The sequence below is a fragment of the Erpetoichthys calabaricus genome, chromosome 16, assembly GCF_900747795.2.
Source record: "Erpetoichthys calabaricus chromosome 16, fErpCal1.3, whole genome shotgun sequence".
NCBI classification, from domain to species: domain Eukaryota; kingdom Metazoa; phylum Chordata; class Cladistia; order Polypteriformes; family Polypteridae; genus Erpetoichthys; species Erpetoichthys calabaricus.
The window spans coordinates 92,019,986-92,040,449 of NC_041409.2; the positions used below are offsets into that span (position 1 = coordinate 92,019,986).

The 20,464-nt window shown below is 44.3% G+C and overlaps 1 protein-coding gene across 1 annotated transcript in view; it reads right to left on the bottom strand.

Annotated features, from left to right (window-relative positions):
* Nucleotides 1-20,464, bottom strand: part of rasip1 (Ras interacting protein 1) — a 47,075-nt gene that overhangs the window by 16,878 nt on the left and 9,733 nt on the right. Inside the window, exons 2-9 of the mRNA XM_051919841.1 lie at nucleotides 18,350-18,532; nucleotides 17,431-18,257; nucleotides 14,497-14,720; nucleotides 14,154-14,327; nucleotides 4,386-4,584; nucleotides 1,161-1,296; nucleotides 973-1,123; nucleotides 723-884 (exon numbers count right to left, since the gene is read on the bottom strand). Coding sequence (XP_051775801.1) covers nucleotides 723-884; nucleotides 973-1,123; nucleotides 1,161-1,296; nucleotides 4,386-4,584; nucleotides 14,154-14,327; nucleotides 14,497-14,720; nucleotides 17,431-18,257; nucleotides 18,350-18,483 — 2,007 coding nt within the window. The 5' untranslated portion in view covers nucleotides 18,484-18,532. The remainder of the gene's footprint in view (nucleotides 1-722; nucleotides 885-972; nucleotides 1,124-1,160; nucleotides 1,297-4,385; nucleotides 4,585-14,153; nucleotides 14,328-14,496; nucleotides 14,721-17,430; nucleotides 18,258-18,349; nucleotides 18,533-20,464) is intronic.

The following is a 20,464-nucleotide window of genomic DNA, read 5'->3' on the forward strand; positions in this document are numbered from 1 at the left end:
TTGGTTGGCTGTTGTGAAGGGGTTTCTCTTCACATGGAAATGATTCTGCGATCATCCACCACTGTTGTCTTCCGTGGATGTCCAGGTCTTTTTGCGTTGCTGAGTTCACCAGTGCTTGCTTTCTTTCTCAGGATGTACCAAACTGTAGATTTTGCCACTCGTAATATTGTAGCAATTTCTCCGATGGGTTTTTTCTGTTTTTGCAGCTCAAGGATGGCTTCTTTCACCTGCATGGAGAGCTCCTTTGACCGCATGTTGTCTGTTCACAGCAAAATCTTCCACATGCAAGCACCACACCTCAAATCAACTCCAGGCCTTTTATCTGCTTAATTGATAATGACATAACGACGGACTTGCCCACACCTGCCCATGAAATAGCCTTTGAGTCAATTGTCCAATTACTTTTGAGCCCCTGAAATGAAGGGATTGTGTTCAAAAAATGCTTTAGTTGCCTCACATTTTTTATGTAATCGTTTTGTTCACCCCACTGAATTAAAGCTGAAAGTCTGCACTTCAACTGCATCTGAGTTGTTTCATTTCAAATTCATTGTGGTAATGTACAGAACCAAAATTAGAAAAAAGTGGTCTCTGTCCAAATATTTATGGACCTAACTGTTTATGTAGAGTAGATATTTTTCCCTTTTTTTTGTTGCCTTACTATTTGTTGTTGATATCAATAAAAAAATCGATTACAAAAAAACAAAAAAAATGAGGAGACTCACCAAGACCAGAGATTTGATTAAATTGGCCGTTTTCAGTAGTAGGACGGGCAAGTGTGATGGCGCCAGGTGTCTGGAGGCGTGGTCTATGCAAAGTGCCAGTAGGTAGGCGGGCGCCAGGGCTCCACCCTCACTATGCAAGGAGTCGTTCTTCTCTACAATCTCCTAAACAGATGCACAAGTGGATTAGTCAGATGGTGAGGAGCGGATGAAGAAGGTGGGCGCACAAGCAGAGCGGCTCGACCCAGCCTACCTTTAGCAGCTGCTCTTCAAATTTTGGGTGGTATCTCAATATTGGTTCTCGGGACTGCAAGTAATCCCGTAGAGCTGCCTGCCTGTCCACAATGGAGCGCCCACAGGCCCCACAACAGAATGCTCCACTCAGGTTGGGTGGGGGCGTAGATCTGGGGCAACCAGGGCAATACAGACGGACGGGCAGACGTAGGATCCTTGTAGAGAAAGAAAAAGTGTTTCCCCAGGCCGATGATGTCTCCCGTTTTTAATTCGGCCTCCCGGAGCAACTCGGCGCCATTATGGGTCACAACTCCACCCCTAAATGGTCGGATTACAGCAGACTCTGAAAGAAGAAAAACATAAAAATCAGAAGTAAAGGAAATAAGAAAATGGGAGGAATGTGGAGCATTTCACAGAGAGACCGCCCTGGGATCGGGCTTTCAAAACGTGAAGATGCTGTCGTTAATCTTCACAGGGAGCCAAAGCCTATTCTAGCAGCACAGTAACAGAATATTGAAAGTTATGGGTTTGCTGGGCCTCCCCTCCATCTCCGCATTAGTTTCTTCTTATTTTGGTTATTTTTGTAAATTATTTTGTTACTAAGCAACATGTGGACCTCAAATAAAGGTGCTTCATACAGAGCAAGCTGAACATTTCCATGTTGGCTGCACAATTTTTTTGTTTTCAGTATGAAAATATACAGGTCTACAGTGAGCACATCGCTGGTCAAACATCTGAAAGAAAAACCAAATGTCATTCTGTGACGTGGAGTACGTGTGGCGTCTCAATAAGCCACATGGGTAGCCAGCTGCTCACTGGTCAGTTTGGCAGGCCCTTGACTGTGTTTGCCCCGCGTGCATTCTGTTTCCTTCCCTTGACGCTCAGCAGATGGCGCTGTTGTTCTTAATCTTCTTGCTATGAGTCACCACAGCAACGCACTTGACCCTCAGCAGATGTCACTGTAATTATGTGGCAGACCATCACAACCCTTAACATTTTATCTATACAGTGGAACCTCGGTTTGCGAGTAACTTGGTTTACGAGTGTTTTGCAAGACGAGCTAAAATTTTTAATAAATTTTGACTTCATAAACGAGCGAGGTCTTGCAATACGAGTAGTATGTATACGCTTTGTCTGCTGAGCGTCACGTGATCACAACTGAGCTGATGGTTCTTCTCTCTCTCTCTCTCTCACTGCGGGATTGTGGGCAATCGTCTCCTATTCTCCGTCTGAGTCGGCGTGCTTCACTCTTATAGTCAACATCCATACGAGCGTATACTGTTTACTACAGCATTGTGACTGTGTGTGTGTGCTGTGACGTGTGAGTCCCCGTCTTGCACCCCAAAACACAAAGCTGAGTCTCAGTACTTTAGCGACACCAGCTTTATTCAGCTTGAAACAGCAACAGCGCGGTTATTTATTGTAGCGGGATCTGCCGTTCTCCTATACACAGACACAGCAGTCGGGCAGGGCCGTGGCCAAGTAGTACTGTGCCCTGCGCATTTGTAATGTTCCTTGTTCCTTGTATCACCCATCGACGGCAGGCGCTTATAGCATGTCCGCGATCTTTTCGGATTTCCTTTTACGGCGAACTGCTACAGCGCTGGGTGCCTGCGATTGCTTTGAAACGCTCTTCTGCATATCGTCCCGTTGGATGGAATCCAACAAGAGTTTAGAAACTCACTCATACCAGCCATGATTCTTTTCAAAGGTAAAGTGCAGGTTATTTTGTTTTATGTATTTTTACTTTATATTTTGTATTAATCATTTTTATATGAAAAGTTTTGGGTTGTGGAACGAATCATCTGAGTTTCCATTATTTCTTATGGGAAAATTCGCTTTGATACACGAGTGCTTTGGACTATGAGCATGTTTCCGGAACGAATTATGCTCGCAAACCGAGGTTCCACTGTATACAGTATATAAACTAGCTGTGCTACTCATCTAAGATGGGCTGAAATTTAAGTAATCAATGAAGATGTCAATGTTAATGTTTGTATTAATAATTTTGTATTGCATGTAGAAATTAATTGCATTACATTTATAATTCTGACAGATGGCGCATCACAAACATTTTCAGATGCATTACTATGGGGACAAATAAAGTTCTATCTCTCTGTCTATCTATCTACAAATGTTTGTGAGGTGCCATTTGTTGGAGCGGCAAATGCAATGCATATGTCCCTGTTATATGCTATTGAGTACTGGATTTGTAAAAGCAATGTTAATGTTTGTGATGCACCACCTGTTGGAATGAAAAATGCAATACATTTATCACTACAAATCTGTTGGAATGACAGAGACATAGCAGCCGGACAGATGATTCGATCAAACAGGCGATTGACTTTTAGGGAAATCTCTGAGGATCCGAACATATCACATGGTTCTGTTCAAAACATTTTAACAACAGATATGAACATGTGATGAAAGTTGTTCTACACGTTTTGACGGTTGAACATAAGCAACAGCGTTTGTCCATTTCATTAGAGCTGTGCGATCGTGCCGCTTCAGATTCTGGCTTTTTAAGAAATGTCATCACGTGAGATGAAACTTGGGTCTATGGTTATTATCTTGAAACCAGGGTTCACAGTTCTCAATGAAAATCATCCAGTTCTCCTCGTGTGAAAAAAAAGGCGCATCAATCAAGAAGTCCAACATCAAGGTGATGATGATTGTGTTTTGTCAACTTGATGGAATTGTGCCAGCTGAGTTTGTACCCAGGAACACTGCGGTGAACTCTGAACATTATAAAGGCTTATTAGAGTGTTTAAGAAACGTAGAAAAGAACCTTGAGAAATGGGCAAACAGTTTCATCCTCCATCACGACAATACTCTGTGTCACACATCGCTACTGGTACGGCAATTTCAGTCAAATAAAAACATTACGGTGTGTCTTAGCAGCACCGGACCGATACACTCTCCTTGCACATTTGATTCATGAAATGAATGATTACCCGAGAACGAGTCACACGATTCTCTCTCATTTGATTTGTGAACTGAATCATTGCCCACGAATGACTCACACGATTCTCACTCACTTGTTTTAAATATGCATCTTAAATGTCTTGTCATGCTCTGTGTACTGAAACGAGACAATGTCATATGAATTGTCATCATCTCAAATATATATTTAATTATATATACATACACACATACAGTATCAAATTATATAATAGTGATATGATCAGGGTGGAATCCCCACCCACCCTGAACTTTACATATGCGCCAACATCTAATCCTAACAGTGAATCAAACAAATTAAAAATGAATCAAAAGAATCAAATCACTTAATCGGGCAGTTTGAAAGAATTAGTTTAGTAAAATGAATCGAAATGCCCATCGCTGCACTCACTCACTCTCCATACTCAACTAAAGACAAACCAAATTCACAATTCACTTCTTCTTCCAGTGTCACACGTCAGCGATGCCTACCTGAGGAGGTAAAAGGCTGGCCTCGACGTACCAGCAGGTGCCAGGGCAGGATGTCAGGAGCAGAAAGAAAGGTGTCTACTTGAAGATATTCCCTCTTCCTCCGGTTCTTAGCCCCCTCTCTCTCTTTCTGGCGCTCGGCTGCTGTCATTGTGCGGCCAAAAATGTGAGTGGAGCGAGACATGATGTAGAGAACAAAATCCTGTCAAAAATTTTATAAAAGAAAGAAGCAGAGAATGAGAGTTCTGCAGGTACGGGGCTCTCACCACCCACCAGGTGGCACTCAGTAAAGTACAGAAGATGATGATCCCATCAGGGGACAGTGGCTTAGTTGATGATAATAATTTTAGGACCTTGATGAGAAAGCAAACATTCCAGGGCACACTAAAACAAATATTTTGTTGTATGGCATAGGGATTAGCAGTGCTGACCTAACTTTCACATCCTCCCCTTGTTGGCTTTGTGGCCACCAGGGGGCGCTCCAGCTCCCCAAACCTGACACAGACAGGCTCTAGATAGAAATCTCAATAAAACAAGAGGATTGTATTCTTGGGGAAACTCTTATAGTAAGTGTTTTCCACAGCACACGCACAAGGCAATTCTATGTCTTTGTCTACTTCAGGGGTGGGCAGCATCGGTCCTGGAGGGCCGCAGTGACTGCAGGTTTTTGTTCCAGCCCAGTTTCTTAATGAGAAGTCAATTATTGCTGATGAAGCACTTATTGCTCAAGTGATATTTTTCTGCTTCGTTTTAGTGGTCTCACTTGTTAAGGCCCCCCACCCTTATAATTGCTTTTTTCAGTCTTAATCAGCTGCATTCTGTTATTGGTGGCTCCTTATTAGCAATAAAATGCAAATGACAAAGGAGCTGGCAGTTCTCCATCTAACTTGTTTCCATTTACACCTATGTGGATTCATCCTGCACGATTTGGTTTAATAAAACACTTTAGAGAAAAATGTGACAGACTAAAAATGATCCATTTTTGGAAAGAAGAAAAAGTCTACGATATAAGAAGCTAACATTGCAGATTAACAAGCCGTACAATTCAATAAGAGTCTGAGCTTGGCAAGGATTGCTTTCTAATTAAGCAAATGGGTTGGAATGAAAACCTGCAGCAACTGCGGCCCTCCAGGACTGACATTGCCCACCCCTGGTCTACTTCTTTCTCATCCTCTCTCTCTCTCTCTCTGCCTCCCCCTTGCCCACCTCCTACCAAGTCTGGCTCTCTGAAAGAAGGCAGGGGGCTTCTTTTATGTTGCACTCAGGGGTACTTCTGGCGGCCTGTTGGCATGGTCCAGAAGCACTTCTGGGTGAGGTGGAAGCCCAGTGGAGTAGGGCTCTGCAATCCCTACAGCCCACCCTGGCAGCATTCACAGAACCCAACAGGGCTGAGTTGGCAAACTCCAATTCCCATTACACCCTGTGGGAATTTGTGGTGCTGTAGTTACCCTTGGGGACTGCCATCTAGTGATCCAGGGCAGATAATGCCCCATGCACGCTCTCTTCCCAGGTCCTTCCATTATGAAGGTGTCCAGGCCGGGGCTCTTACCCAGCCATCCGCCACAGCTGGCATTACCTCGAGGGATTTCTCCGTCCTCTCACATCCCAAAGGCACACATTAGGTGAACTGGCATCTCTACATTGGCCCAGAATGAAGAAATGTAAATGTGCACAAGAATGAATCCTTCCAGATTACATTTCTTTAATTTATGGTCTGTTATGTATTAATATGTTTATGTGTTTTATTGTTTTCACATGCACTTTCTGTGATGTTTGTAATTATGTTCTGTGTATTTAAATTAAATTCTGTGAATTTCCCCTTGGGATTAATAAATCTATCTATCTATCTATCTATCTATCTATCTATCTATCTATCTATCTATCTATCTATCTATCTATCTATCTATCTATCTATCTATCTATCTATCTATCTATCTATCTATTATATAGTGCCTTTCCTATCTATCTATCTATCTATCTATCTATCTATCTATCTATCTATCTATCTATCTATCTATCTATCTATCTATCTATCTATCTATCTATCTATCTATTATATAGTGCCTTTCCTATCTATCTATCTATCTATCTATCTGAAGCGGCTGGGATGAGAATCAGCACCTCCAAATCCGAGACCATGGTCCTCAGCCGGAATAGGGTGGAGTGCCCTCTCAGGGTTGGTAGCGAGATCCTGCCCCAAGTGGAGGAGTTCAAGTATCTCGGGGTCTTGTTCACGAGTGAGGGAAGAATGGAGCGTGAGATCGACAGGCGGATTGGTGCGGCGTCCGCAGTGATGCGGGAGCTGCATCGGTCTGTCGTGGTGAAAAAGGAGCTGAGCAGTAAGGTAAAGCTCTCAATTTACCAGTCGATCTACGCTCCTACCCTCACCTATGGTCATGAGCTGTGGGTAGTGACCGAAAGAACGAGATCATGAATACAAGCGGCTGAAATGAGTTTCCTCCGCAGGCTGTCTGGGCTTTCCCTTAAAGATAGGGTGAGAAGCTCAGTCATCCGGGAGGAGCTCAGAGTAGAGCCGCTGCTCCTCCGCATCGAGAGGAGTCAGATGAGGTGGCTCCAGCTTCTGATCAGGATGCCTCCTGATCACACATCTAACCGGGAGGAGGCCCAGGGGAAGACCCAGGACATGCTGGAGGGACTATGTCTCTCGGCTGGCCTGGGAATTCCTTGGGATTCTCCCGGAAAGAGCTAGAAGAAGTGGCCGGGGAGAGGGAAGTCTGGGCATCTCTGCTCAAGCTGCTGCCCCTGCGACCCGACCTCGGATAAGCGGGAGACAATGGATGGATGGATGGATGGATGGATGGATGGATGGATGGATGGATAGATAGATAGATAGATAGATAGATAGATAGATAGATAGATAGATAGATAGATAGATAGATAGATAGTGTGGCACCCGGCTGGGTTTGTCGCCTGGCTGGGATGCCCAGGAGGAGCGGAGGAGGGCTTGTGCCTCCTCCAGGACACGAGAGGGCATCCTGCCTGGTTGCCTTGGGGACCACGGGTACAGAGCTTTGAAGCTCTACCCTGTAGGGGCCTGTGGTCACCACCAGGGGGCGCCCTGATGCCTTGGGAGCCCTGGACCTCAGTACTTCCACCACACCCGGAAGTGCTGGGGGGAAGAGGATTGGGGACACCCGGAGGACTTCCGGATGTACCGTCAGAGCTTCCGCCACACAGGGGTGTGGCTACGGAGCCCCTCAGGATGCACCTGGAGTCCTTCCGGGGTGAATAAAAGGGGCCGCCTCCCTCCAGTCGTGGGCAAGAGTCGGGTGGAAGTGGACGAAGCTTGGTGGAGAGCAGCGGAGGCGGACCAGAGACTGAGAGAAGGCATTCTGCGTGTGGCCAAGGACTTGAGGGGTGATTGGTGCTGCGGCACTGGGTTTGTGCTCATGATAAGTGTAAATAGTAGTTGTGAATAAACGTGTGTGGTTTAAACATCATGTCTACCTGTCTGTGTCCGGGCTGTTCCCCACAATAGATAGATAGATAGATAGGAAAGGCACTATATAATAGATAGATAGATAGATAGATAGATAGATAGATAGATAGATAGATAGATAGATAGATAGATAGATAGATAGATAGATAGATAGATAGATAGATAGATAGATAGATAGATAGATAGAACTTTATTTGTCCCCAGGGAGAAGGCTTTTATTAACGTCATAATGTCACAGTTTGAACCGCACTAAAACAACACCAAACAGTTTTTCACATTCAGTTCCCTGATAATTTCAAGCTTCAGATGATTAAATTAATAAAACATCTTGCACTGTGATGATTACAAAACACAATGAGAGGCCTGAGGGCTCGATATTAGAAGCTGCAGAGCTCAAATGTATTGTGTGTTTTGTGTGTTTCAGTTTCTAATTGTAAATTTATTCTCGGTTCTTGGTAATTGTTGTTAATACTGCAGTGGGTTTCTTTAACGAGATGGCCAGTGGATGGTTGGAAAAATTAAATGCTGTGGTGGATGGCTGGGGATCCTGCCCAGCCTGGACTCCTGGAAGGACTGGGAGAGGGACAATACCTCCTCTGGGCCACAAGAGGGCAGTCGGCCTGGTTTGCATCGGGGCCAAGGGATCAGAGCTTAGAAGCTCAACCCTGTTGGGGCCTGTGGCCACCACCAGGGGGTACCCGGAGGATTGCAGAGCCCTGCATTGCAGCACTTCCGCAACAACTGGAAGAAATTCCAGGCACACCCAGAGTGCTTCTGGGTGCTCATGTAGCACTTCTGTCACACCAGGAAGTGCCACCGGAAGATCATCACAGAGCACCTGGAGTTATAAAAGGGGCCGCCTCAGGCAGGAGTCAGGTGGAACAGGATGGCGCCTACAAGGCAAGGAGTAGAGGTGGCAGAAGTATAGAAGAAGAGGAAAGAAAGGACTGAGTGTTTGTCTAATTTGGACATTGTGAGGTGCAGTGTATAGAAAAGAAATATTAAATGTGTGTGTTTTGGACATTTGGTGTCTGTCTTTCTGTGTTCGGGGGCTGATTCTCCACAACGCGTATAAAGAAAATTCTTCAATGTTCCTTAAATTTTTTGAACACGGTATTATAAGTTTATACATTGGTTTACTTTTGCAAAAATGTTTATCGTGTGGCAATTGGTTATGTGGAGAAAGAAACAGAGGAATAGGAACTGGGGGTTAGTACGTTTGATACGACAAGTTTAATTATTCCGTCCATCCTTCCAGGGTCAGCAAGCATGGGGCACAAGGTAGGAACAATCCCTGGAAGGGGCGTCAGCTCATTTTGTTCTTGTCTGTGGCCCTTACGCTTCAGTAGTGGAGAGACGCCCACGTCATCTATCCTTTTGCTGCTGACATCATCCGACATCCTAGTGTGTACGTTGGACGATGCAGGTACTGTATGTGCCACTTCTCTATAGTCAAGCATATATTGTTAAATTCATCTGTAGATTGTCTTTATTGAATTGGTTTGAACATACGTTTTAAGTTATGTTAAGAAAAATGTTTAATCTGGCAGTAAGGAAGTGGGATAAACCGGTTCTTGTTCAGGGTATAATCATGACTCACTAGATCAGATGGATAAACTGACTTCTGTGGAGGACAAAGAATGACAAGCTGGTTTGATCTGGCCAAGGATAGAATGGAGGATGGGTCGTACCTGAGGCCGGACAGAGGAGCTAATGCACTACACCCCTACTGGTCCAACAGGTGCGTCAAGGACCACAGGGCGAGCTTACGTGTAGGGCTAGGAGTCCATGTGGAGTTTCTGCTATTCCATCCATCTAGATCGGGGGGTTCTCAAAGTCGGTCCTGGGGACCCCCTGTGGCTGCCATTTTTTTTCCTCTACTCTTATTCTACATTCAGAAAAGCACAGCAGCATGATTTTTACATTTCTAAGACACTGGCTGTCCCCCGCGGCTCTGTCTGCAACACTACTTGGTCACTTACTCCATGTTTCTATGGTTCTCTGTGTGAAGAATAACTTCCTAAAGTTTGTGTGAAATTTCCCCTTAACAAGTTTCCAACTGTGTCCCCATGTTCTTGATGAACTCGTTTTAAAGTCACCGTCTCAATCCATTGGACTAATTCCCTTCATAATTCTAAAGACTTCAATCATCTCCTCTTAATCTCCTTTTGCCTAAACTTTCCTCATTATTTATAGTGTTGGAACCAGCCTAGTCGCTCTTCTCTGGATGTTTTCTAATGCTTCCAGATCTTTATTGTAGCCTGGAGGCTGTTGTGGTGTGAAATTTTGCATATAAGTTGATATTTATTTGTAACATAGACAAAGCAAATGTAATATTAGTGTTACATTATTGATGAGAACAGCAATGGTTTGATGGTTAGGTACCCCACCACTTTTTGGGACTGATCCTCTTTGTAATTATTTTCGACAGGGTTGGGAGAAGCACCTCAAACCAGTTTGGCCAGTGATTTTCTGCAGGGCTCTCTCAATCAACCCCCACAGGAAAGTCAGACTGTCTGGTAAGTATCCGTTGAACAAATGGTTTTGGGGGGGCAGCTGTGAAGGTATTCTCTGCCCCCATTGGTCTGAAGTATGGCTTGTATCAAACACCCTGGCACCGAATGTCAACAAAACAAAAGAGATCATCGTTGACTTCAGGAGAAAGCACATGCCACACTGGCCACTTACAATCCATGGAAACAGTGTGGAGTCAAGCGAGAAGCACCAAGTTTCTGGGAGTGCACATTACAGATGACCTGACATGGACCACAAATACCACTTCTCTTGTCAAGAGGGCACAACAGCGACTTCATTTTCTTCAAAGGCTGAAAAGAGCAAACGTTCCCTCTCCTGTCCTCACAACTTTCTACAGAGGCTACTATAGGAAGTATATTGACCAGCAGCATCTCAGTTTGGTATGGCAGCTGCACTGTCGCGGAACAGAAGATACTTCGAAGAGTGGTGAGGACAGCAGGTCCTCACTCCCATCTGTTCAAGAATTACACTACTCACGTTGCCAGAGCAGATCCGTTAAGATCATAAAAGATCCCACACACCCGGCACATGGGCTGTTTGAACTTCTGCCCTCTGGAAAACATTACGGCAGTATGCACTGCAGAACGACCAGATTTAACAGGCCATCAGAATACTAAACTCTGTTAAATAACCTTTGTCCTTTTGCTCTCTTACTTACTGTGCACTTTATTACCACAAATAGGTCTTAAGTTTACATTATATTGTATTGTAATATCGTACAATATTACATTGTCTATATTATATATATTATGTATAAACTAGACAAAGAGCCCGTTTCGACAACGTAAGATGAAATGGGCACGAGTTTGTGTCAGCAGTGTATGAAGAACAAATGATAAGTAACGAAGAAGTTGTTTTGTAATGATTGTAGTCCGCTTTACTCATTACCGTACAGGCTTGTACTGTTAGTTGATGAATTTTCCAGGCCTATAGTATAATATTGAATGATAAATGTTCCAGTGGGCGGCACGGTGGCACAGTGGTAGCGCTGCTGTCTCGCAGTAAGGAGACCTGGGTTCGCTTCCCAGGTCCTCCCTGCATGGAGTTTGCATGTTCTCCCCGTGTCTGCGTGGGTTTCCTCCGGGCGCTCCGGTTTCCTCCCACAGTCCAAAGACATTCGATTCTACATTGGCCCTAGTGTGTGCTTGGTGTGTTTGTGTGTGTCCTGCGGTGGGTTGGCACCCTGCCCGGGATTGGTTCCTGCCTTGTGCCCTGTGTTGTCTGGGATTGGCTCCAGCAGACCCCCGTGACCCTGTGTTCGGATTCAGCGGGTTGGATAATGGATGGATGGATGGATAAGCACCACAAACCTGATATAGGTGTATTGAATGAATGCGTAATTGAATCAGAATGCGTAATTAGGCCTTGAGCTGTAGTCGAAATCGCCTTTCAGGCCTCTAGAGCTTTAATCGAAGTCGCCTTTCTCTTTGAATTTTTGCAGCCTGCCGCGATGTTGGGGTTGGCTGTCAGTCTCGTAAGGTTTTTCGGGCAGCTGTGCAGAAGGCGACTGCACATTCAGCTTCGGATGGACGTGAGTGAGTGAGTGAGTGAGTGAGTGAGTGAGTGAGTGAGTGAGTGAGGAGGCAGGCGAATTATGTATTAGGATATTGTATCCATATAGTGCAATATCAGAATCACTGTGAAACAATGTGCAATATTTTCTTTCATATTATATTTCACCCACTGACTGGCTTACATTTATATATATCTTTTGTTTTTATTGTTTGTACTGTGCTGCCATGTGCTGTCTTACGCTGTCTTACCTACTTTCTGTGTAAGAAGTGAAATGTTTGTAATGTCTGTATGTTGTCTTGTGTGAACTTGTCTTTTATGTCTGCACATTGAGCCTGGAGAAGCGCAATTTCGTTCAGCTATGCATCTGTTGTTGTACTGTTGTATGGTATGTTCACTTACTTACTTACTTACTTACTTACTTACTTACTTACTTACTTACTTACTAACTATCAGAAGCCTTTAAGTACCATGACGCCCTATTTGCTGGGCTGGAGGCCTTGAACAGAGAATCTATAAATTTGCTTGCTTTACCCCTCTCAAGCTCTCTCTCTCTTACCAAACTGATGAAAGAGCATCTCACACACCATGAACTGAAAAGGACAACACAATGAGGAGCACAGCTCGGCAGCCATATTGAGACAGGCATGCGGCCTGTCCTGAAGAAAGATGACCACAAATGAGGCCTTAACTAGAGACATTTAAAGTAACTAACAAGTCTGTGTGCCACCTGAAACTACACATCAGCATTTATCAGGTTGTATGGTTGCCAGTGTTCAGATGTATTTTGCTTATTGTTATTATTTATGAATATTATCAATAATACATTAATTAAAGTTGTAACTTAACTCCTGCTTGTCTTTTACTCTCAGTAATTGCCTGATGTTATAGATGTAGAAGGGAAGGTGGCGAGAAGTTCTAAAGTACAATACCTTATAAAGAGTGCTAAGTCTGTGAGATTTGAGGCATTCTGACAAAGGCTACAGATTAATAACACAAAAGGGGAAAGTAGAGTAATAAAATACTCTAACAAGACAAAACAGAGACAAAAACTGCTCACAGGACACCAGATGAGGCCTCACCAGTGTGTTATAAAGCTTGAGCAGAACCTCCTGTGACTTGTACTGCACACATCAAGGCGCTATATAGCATGACACTCTGTTAGTCTTCTTAATGGCTTCTGTCTGGAAGTTGATGGCGTCAAGTCCGCTACGACTCCTAAGTCCTCACAAGGTGGACTTCTGATTTTCAGACCTCCCATATTTGGGGCAACATGTTGTAATAAAGAGTCTGAAGAGGAGAACAGGTTCAACCTAGGACCTTAACTGATAAAATTCTTCAAGAATTTGTGTGTTCTTCCTCTATCACCTGGATTGTTTGTTGGGTTCGCTTGTTGCCATCACACACTCCTTGTGCTCCTTAGATCACAGATTGTCATCGAACATTTAATGTTACTTTGTAGGACAAAGCTGACATCTTTCTGCAGGGCTGTTCACTTCGGGCTTTCTCTGATTGTCATCGTCGGTGTCATCCGGTAAACTGGATTGGGTTTTATTGGCTGTGTTTATGTCGATTAGTAGATTGATGTGTGTCGTTGACGTGAAGGTGGGTTGTGTAAATAGCTGCATATCTATTAGATATACTGTATATATTTGTGTTTGCAAATCTATATAGATAAAAGCCAAATACCACTGAATCACTCACTCATCACGAAATCTCCCGAACCATGAGGACTTGGGATTTGAAATTTGGAATGTAGGTTACCCTTGGCCCATAGGTGCTCGCTAAGAAACGGCTTTAAAAATTTCACGGCCCAAGCGCGAAATTTCTTATAGTTTTTTTAGACCCGTTTGTATGTCTGTCCACTTTTCACGAGAGAACTACTTAACGGATTGAGATCGGGTTTTTTTCTATAATTTGCTTGAACATTCCGTTGATTTTGCAACTTCTCTCATCGCGTTACGTATCATAGTTCGCTTGCGGTACCGATTTATTAGCGGGAATCTGAGAGAGACTCATTGGGGGGCGGGGCCCTCCTCACTCACGCGTCTGCCTCAGGGTCGTAACCTTAACTCCACTTAGTTAGCGAACGAGAGAACAACTTAACGGATTTAGATTGGGTTTTCTTCTGGGTGGTGCCCTGCTTTCTCCTTAAAACAATGAGACAAATCTCCAGCCAATTCAGTGTGAATCTTAGCACCCCGGTGCCCCAAGAAGGGTCTCCCGCACTGACTCCCAACCTTTCTGCCCCACCAAGCCTTTACCTTTTTCTCATCGTATCCCTGAAGCAGAAGAAAATATGGTCTGTCTGTAGGCGGCAAAATCAGACTCTGGGACAGAAGCTCCAAGTCACTGGTGCCACCTTCTCCCTCCTCGCCTCTCTCCAAGTCTCTTTCTGTGTCTCTGTTGCCATCTGCTTCCTTTGGCAATAGGGCAGCCTGGAAAAACAAGACACAGCAGACCTTCAGAGTTTAAGCCGGACAGGGTAGATTCGGGGTGCAGAACAACAATTAGTGTTGAAGACGAAGGGGGCTTCTATGAATGGGGGATGTAAAAGGGTTTTGTGATGACAACAACATCTGTCAGGATGAAGAGTTCACTGTGCACCTCTCCATCATCCAGCAACATGCTCTTCACGTTCTTCCGGTCCCCCTCGCCTTGTCCGCTCCGGCTGCTGTTGCCGTGCCGGCGACGTATGCTCAGGTTCATGTCACTGATGCTCCGTCGGAGGTCGACCGTCTTCTCAGGGATCTCACTGCTTGCTTCGCCACCACTCCCGGATGCCATACGTGTTCTGGCTGCTCGGAAACGACGTGCCTGTGCATTGACATCTGGGGGAAAAAAAAAAATCAGCATTGAGTCTTTGTGAAGGATACAGAGGCCAAAAATCCCAATAAGTGAAAAAGGGATTATCTCTACATATACAATGTGCCCTGCCAAGGAGATACACGCGAGAAAGGAAATCAAAACAAAATAAAAAACAAAAAAACAGCGATCAACGCCAAAAGAGAGACAAGAGTTGAAGTCAAGGGCCGAGGGAGAGGTGAAACCAACCGAAACTCGCGAGAAACAAAATTCGCTTATTAGAATTTCTTCCAGAAGGTTCTTTAAATCCGCAGTTCAGATAGATAAAGGAATCTCCAAGCGACCTTATATCCTGTGCCTTTAAACAGCTTGTAGAATTCCAGAAAATGATGTCCAGCCTTTAGACAATTAGACAATTAGCTTCTGATAGCCAATTAGCCTAACTGGACTCAACATGTAGATGGATGTTAAGGCCTACCATCAAACCCACCGCCTCTTTGCTTGACATACAAAAGAAATTAGTCAAGACCTCAGACAAAAACAATGGTGAAATTTTGTGAATTTCCCCTTGGGATTAATAAAGTATCTATCTATCTATCTATCTATCTATCTATCTATCTATCATATAGTGCCTTTCCTATCTATCTATCTATCTATCTATCTATCTATCTATCTATCTATCTATCTATCTATCTATCATATAGTGCCTTTCCTATCTATCTATCTATCTATCATATAGTGCCTTTCCTATCTATCTATCTATCTATCTATCTATCTATCTATCTATCTATCTATCTATCTATCTATCTATCATATAGTGCCTTTCCTATCTATCTATCTATCTATCTATCTATCTATCTATCATATAGTGCCTTTCCTATCTATCTATCATATAGTGCCTTTCCTATCTATCTATCTATCTATCATATAGTGCCTTTCCTATCTATCTATCTATCTATCATATAGTGCCTTTCCTATCTATCTATCTATCTATCATATAGTGCCTTTCCTATCTATCTATCTATCTATCTATCTATCTATCTATCTATCATATAGTGCCTTTCCTATCTATCTATCTATCTATCATATAGTGCCTTTCCTATCTATCTATCTATCTATCTATCTATCTATCTATCTATCTATCTATCTATCTATCTATCTATCTATCTATCTATCTATCTATCTATCTATCATATAGTGCCTTTCCTATCTATCTATCTATCTATCATATAGTGCCTTTCCTATCTATCTATCTATCTATCTATCTATCTATCTATCTATCTATCTATCTATCTATCTATCTAATCCTGCCTACTATACTAAAATTAAGATCTATCTATCTATCTATCTATCTGGTGGACCTCCACAAATGTGGTTCAACCCTGGGAACAATCTCCAAATGCCTGAAGGTTCCATGTTCATCGGTACAAACAATAAGACGCAAGTATAAACACGACGGGACCACACAGCTGTCATACCGCTCAGGAAGGAGACACATTCTGTCTCCTAGAGAAGAACAGACTTTGGCACAAAAAGTGCAGCTCAATCCTTGAACAACAGGAAGGGACATTGTGAAGACACTGGAGGAAACAGGCAGACAAATATCTCCATCGACAGTAAAACAAGTCCGATGTCGACATACCCTGAAAGGCTGCTCAGCAAGGTAGCAGCCACTGCTCAGAAGCCGCAGTTTGCAATGGCACATGGGGACAAAGATCTTCCTTTGTGGAGAAATGCCCTCTGGTCTGATGAATCCAAGATCAAACTGTTTGGCCATCATCAACCATCGTTGTGTTTGCAAGCCAAAGAACACCATCCCAACCGTCAAGCATGGGGGTGGGAGCATCATGTTGTAGGGGCTGCAGGAGGGACTGGTGCATTTCACAAAATAGATGGCATCATAAGGAAGGGAAATGACAAAAGAGTCTTCCAAATAGACAAAGACCCCAAGCAGACCTCCAAAGGTGTAACAAAATGGCTTAAGGACAACAAGGTCAAGGTATGGCCATCACAACACCCGGACCTCAATCCGATTGAACTGAATAAGCCTGTGTGAGCCAGGAGAGGAGGCCTACGAACCTATTCCAGTTACACCAGTCCTGTCTGGAGGAATGAGCCACAATTCCAGGAACGTATTGGAAGAAACTTGTGGAAGGTGACCCAAAACGTTTTGGCTCAAGTTAAACAATTTAAAGGCAATGCTACCAAATATTAACAAAGTGTATGTAAACTTGTGAGCTACTGGAATTGTGAAATAGTCAATAAAAAGTGAAATTCTCTGAGGTCTGTGAGCGTTGTTGGAGAAAACGACTTTTGCCCTGCACAAAATCGAAGTCTTATATGATATGAGAAATGTATAGTTTGTTAGTATAAAGTCTGTGGTGGGGTTACAGAGTGAGTTTTAAAGAATTCACCCAAAGTGTATGGAAACGTCAGAATTCAACTGTAAGGTAACCCACTGAACAGTGAGGATGCGCTCGGCAGCCCCTAACTCCTGAAGAGACACCAGCTATGTCATCATTTTGGAGTCACCAGCTCCTGGCTGGCTTACCTTGGACTTTAAACCACACATCTAAAATGAGACTGCAAGGCGCGTTTCTTGTAGAATAACTTATTTACCCCCTTGCCCCTCAACCCCGATGCCACCTAGAAAAGCATGTGACTTTAAAAGGTGGCCCACTGAGTGCCACACCCTGCACCCACCCTTGTGTCCTGAGGTGCCTCAAGAGCTCTTACCAGCTGTGCTGTTGGCCTCTCCTTTGCGCTCCTTCTCGAGCCTCTCACGCTCCTCACGTTCAAAATCATCTCTCCGGCGGATCTCGAAGCGCCGTTCAAACCCTTCTTTTGGTCTCCACATCTCCATGAGCAGCAGGGGACGTTCTGAGCCACTGAGAGCCCGTCGGCACTCAGCTACCCATCCACTGCTCACCAGATGGACCTTGGCCTCGGACCTGGACCTCCCAATGACGTCACAAAGCACAAAGTCATCTGCTGTGGCTGCACGATGGTGTCCCGGAGTGCCAGACTCATTCTGACTTCCGTCCTTCTCATTTTCTCCTTCTGGTTCTTCAAGGCTGCTGGTGGGCTGCTGCAGCACATGGCCATAGCGAGAGATGAAGTCGACTATAAGTTCCCCGGCAGTTGAAGCCTTTGTGGCAAGCACACTCTTGTAATTTGCCCCCGTGGAGAGGGCATCTGCATAGATCTTAATTAATCCTGGGGGGTTGTAGACTGCCTCTGGGACCCTCTCCCGCTCCCCACCTTGTCTCTCACGGTCGCTGTTGGAACGTCCTCTTTGGAAGAGGTGTGAGAGACGCTTATGTCGGGGTTGCGACGCTCCACCTGCTGGCTTTGAGCGCAGGAAAGAGGGTGGTGTGGGCGAAGACCCCAGAGGGGGCAAGTGGGAGGCCAGGGAGGGAGTAGAAATCGATAAGGAAGACGGTGGTGGATTGGAGGACAAGTGTTCAGGGTGGGCTGTCATCTGATGCTGGAAGTGAAACGTGCCACTGATCCCCGCACTGGGGACGTCGGGAGCAGAAGCTGCATCTGAACTGGTGGTGGACCTGTCAGGTGGAAACACGGAGAGATCAACAAGTGAGCGCAGGGCATACGAGGGAAACGTCAAAATGAAGAAACGCCTCGGCGGCAAACTCACTTGACGGAACCAGCACTTGGCCAGCGTCGACCCAGCTTAGCAAAGTGTTTCTTGGGGGAGTTGATCCACAGGCCCACTGGGAAATGCAGCTTGCGGAAGCGTGGGCTGCTCTGCTTGCGGTCCTCGGAGAACATGACTGCTGGTAGGTGAGGGCGACGAACGACGCCGTGCCCAACCTGCACACTTGAATGGGTGAGAGAAAAACACATTAAAGCTGAAACGTCGAACTTCAGTCCATCTGCTGAGCTAAGCAAACATCAATAGAAGAAGAAGAAGAAGACCTGGTCAGGCACACAAAGACATTCAAGCAGAAAACACACAGTTACACACAGGGCTGCATATGGGGGTGAAGATGGGGGCACACAAAGGTATCAAGGCCAGTGTGTGTACTTACTGAAATGCCCCCTGACAAATACTGACTCACGGACATAAAGGCACTTGCAATCACTTTTTCTCAAAACAGAATGTTGAGCTGTTTCTGGAGCGCAGTTAGGATGTTTCTTGGCACCTACTAGGGGTGTACCTGGCAGAATCCTTTAGGAAAAGATCCAAAGGCAGACCACGGACTTGCTGGAAGGATTATATCCCTTGACTGGGCTTATTTACATACAATATACTGTGAGGAACGGCCAGGACACCATAAGTCGGGGAGGACAAGGGGAGACATCATGCACAGGACATTGTCTCCACCAGAACAGTAGATGGCAGGCACTCCTGGGTTACAGTAGTACCATAGATTCCCACAGGGCATTCTGGGACTTGGAGTTCATCGGCTCAGCCCTGTTGGATTCCATGAGTGCTGCCAGATGATGCTGCAGGGTCTGAGGAGCCCTACTTTGTGGGGCTCCAGCCTCACCAAGTCTTGGGGCTACTGGAAGTACTTCTGGGGTTGACTTGACTTGACTTGGGGTTAATATAAAAGGGGCTACCTGCCTCAACCCGGGGAGTCAGATCTGGGGGAAAGGGAATGGAGCTTGCATGGAGGAGTACTGGCAGTGACCGAGACAGAGAAGACAAGTATAGCTTGTTTGTATATTATGCTACTGTGTTTCTGTATTGTTCTTGGGGCGTGGGAAACACTTACCACAATAAAACTCTTTTCATTCATTTTATACTTGTGTCTGGGTGGGTGTTTGGTGAGCCAAGTGCCCCCTGCTGAACACAACATACATATATAGCTAGATAGATAAGGCACTATATGATAGATAGGAATAGTGCTATACAATAGGTGGATAGAAATTATGGGCACTATCTGACAGATTGATAGATAATGTGAAGGTGCTATATAATAGATAGATAGATAGATAGATAGATAGATAGATAGATAGATAGATAGATAGATAGATAGATAGATAGATAGATAGACAGACAGACTATGGTCTGAACAGAATGACTAGATAGATAGATAGTTAGGTAATAATTAAATAGTGCCTCTGCTATTCATTAGATAGTGTCACACATTGGTGCCTTTGGGCATCACCTTCCAACCTCAGACAAGATAACCAATACCACCCCAGAATGAAAGGGGGTGCTGTTGCTAAACATCTCTATTGCCCTCAGTCCAGATCTGAAACCCATGGAGGTTGTCCAGCACTTACCAAGTTCCTCCCAGACTTGCCGTGCCCCCTTTATTGGATACACCAAAAAAAAAACACGAAACAGATACGACCCAAGAAATGGTGTCAGAATTTGACTCTGCATCGCTGAGGGTGGAGTTCCTAACAAAGCCTATTTATTTGATAGCGAGAAGCTGTAATTGACAAGGGCCTTGTTGTGGGCCTCTGTTCCTGTCACAATAGATAAACAGGAGAGGTGCTATATGATAGATAGATAGATAGATAGATAGATAGATAGATAGATAGATAGATAGATAGATAGATAGATAGATAGATAGATAGATAGATAGATAGATAGATAGATAGATAGATGAAAGGCACTATATGATAGATAGATAGATAGATAGATAGATAGATAGATAGATAGATAGATAGATAGATAGATAGATAGATAGATAGATAGATAGATAGATAGATAGATAGATAGATAGTGTGTGTGTGTATCTATCTATCTATGGTTGGAACACACAACAGAATGACTAAAAAGGAAGAAAATTAA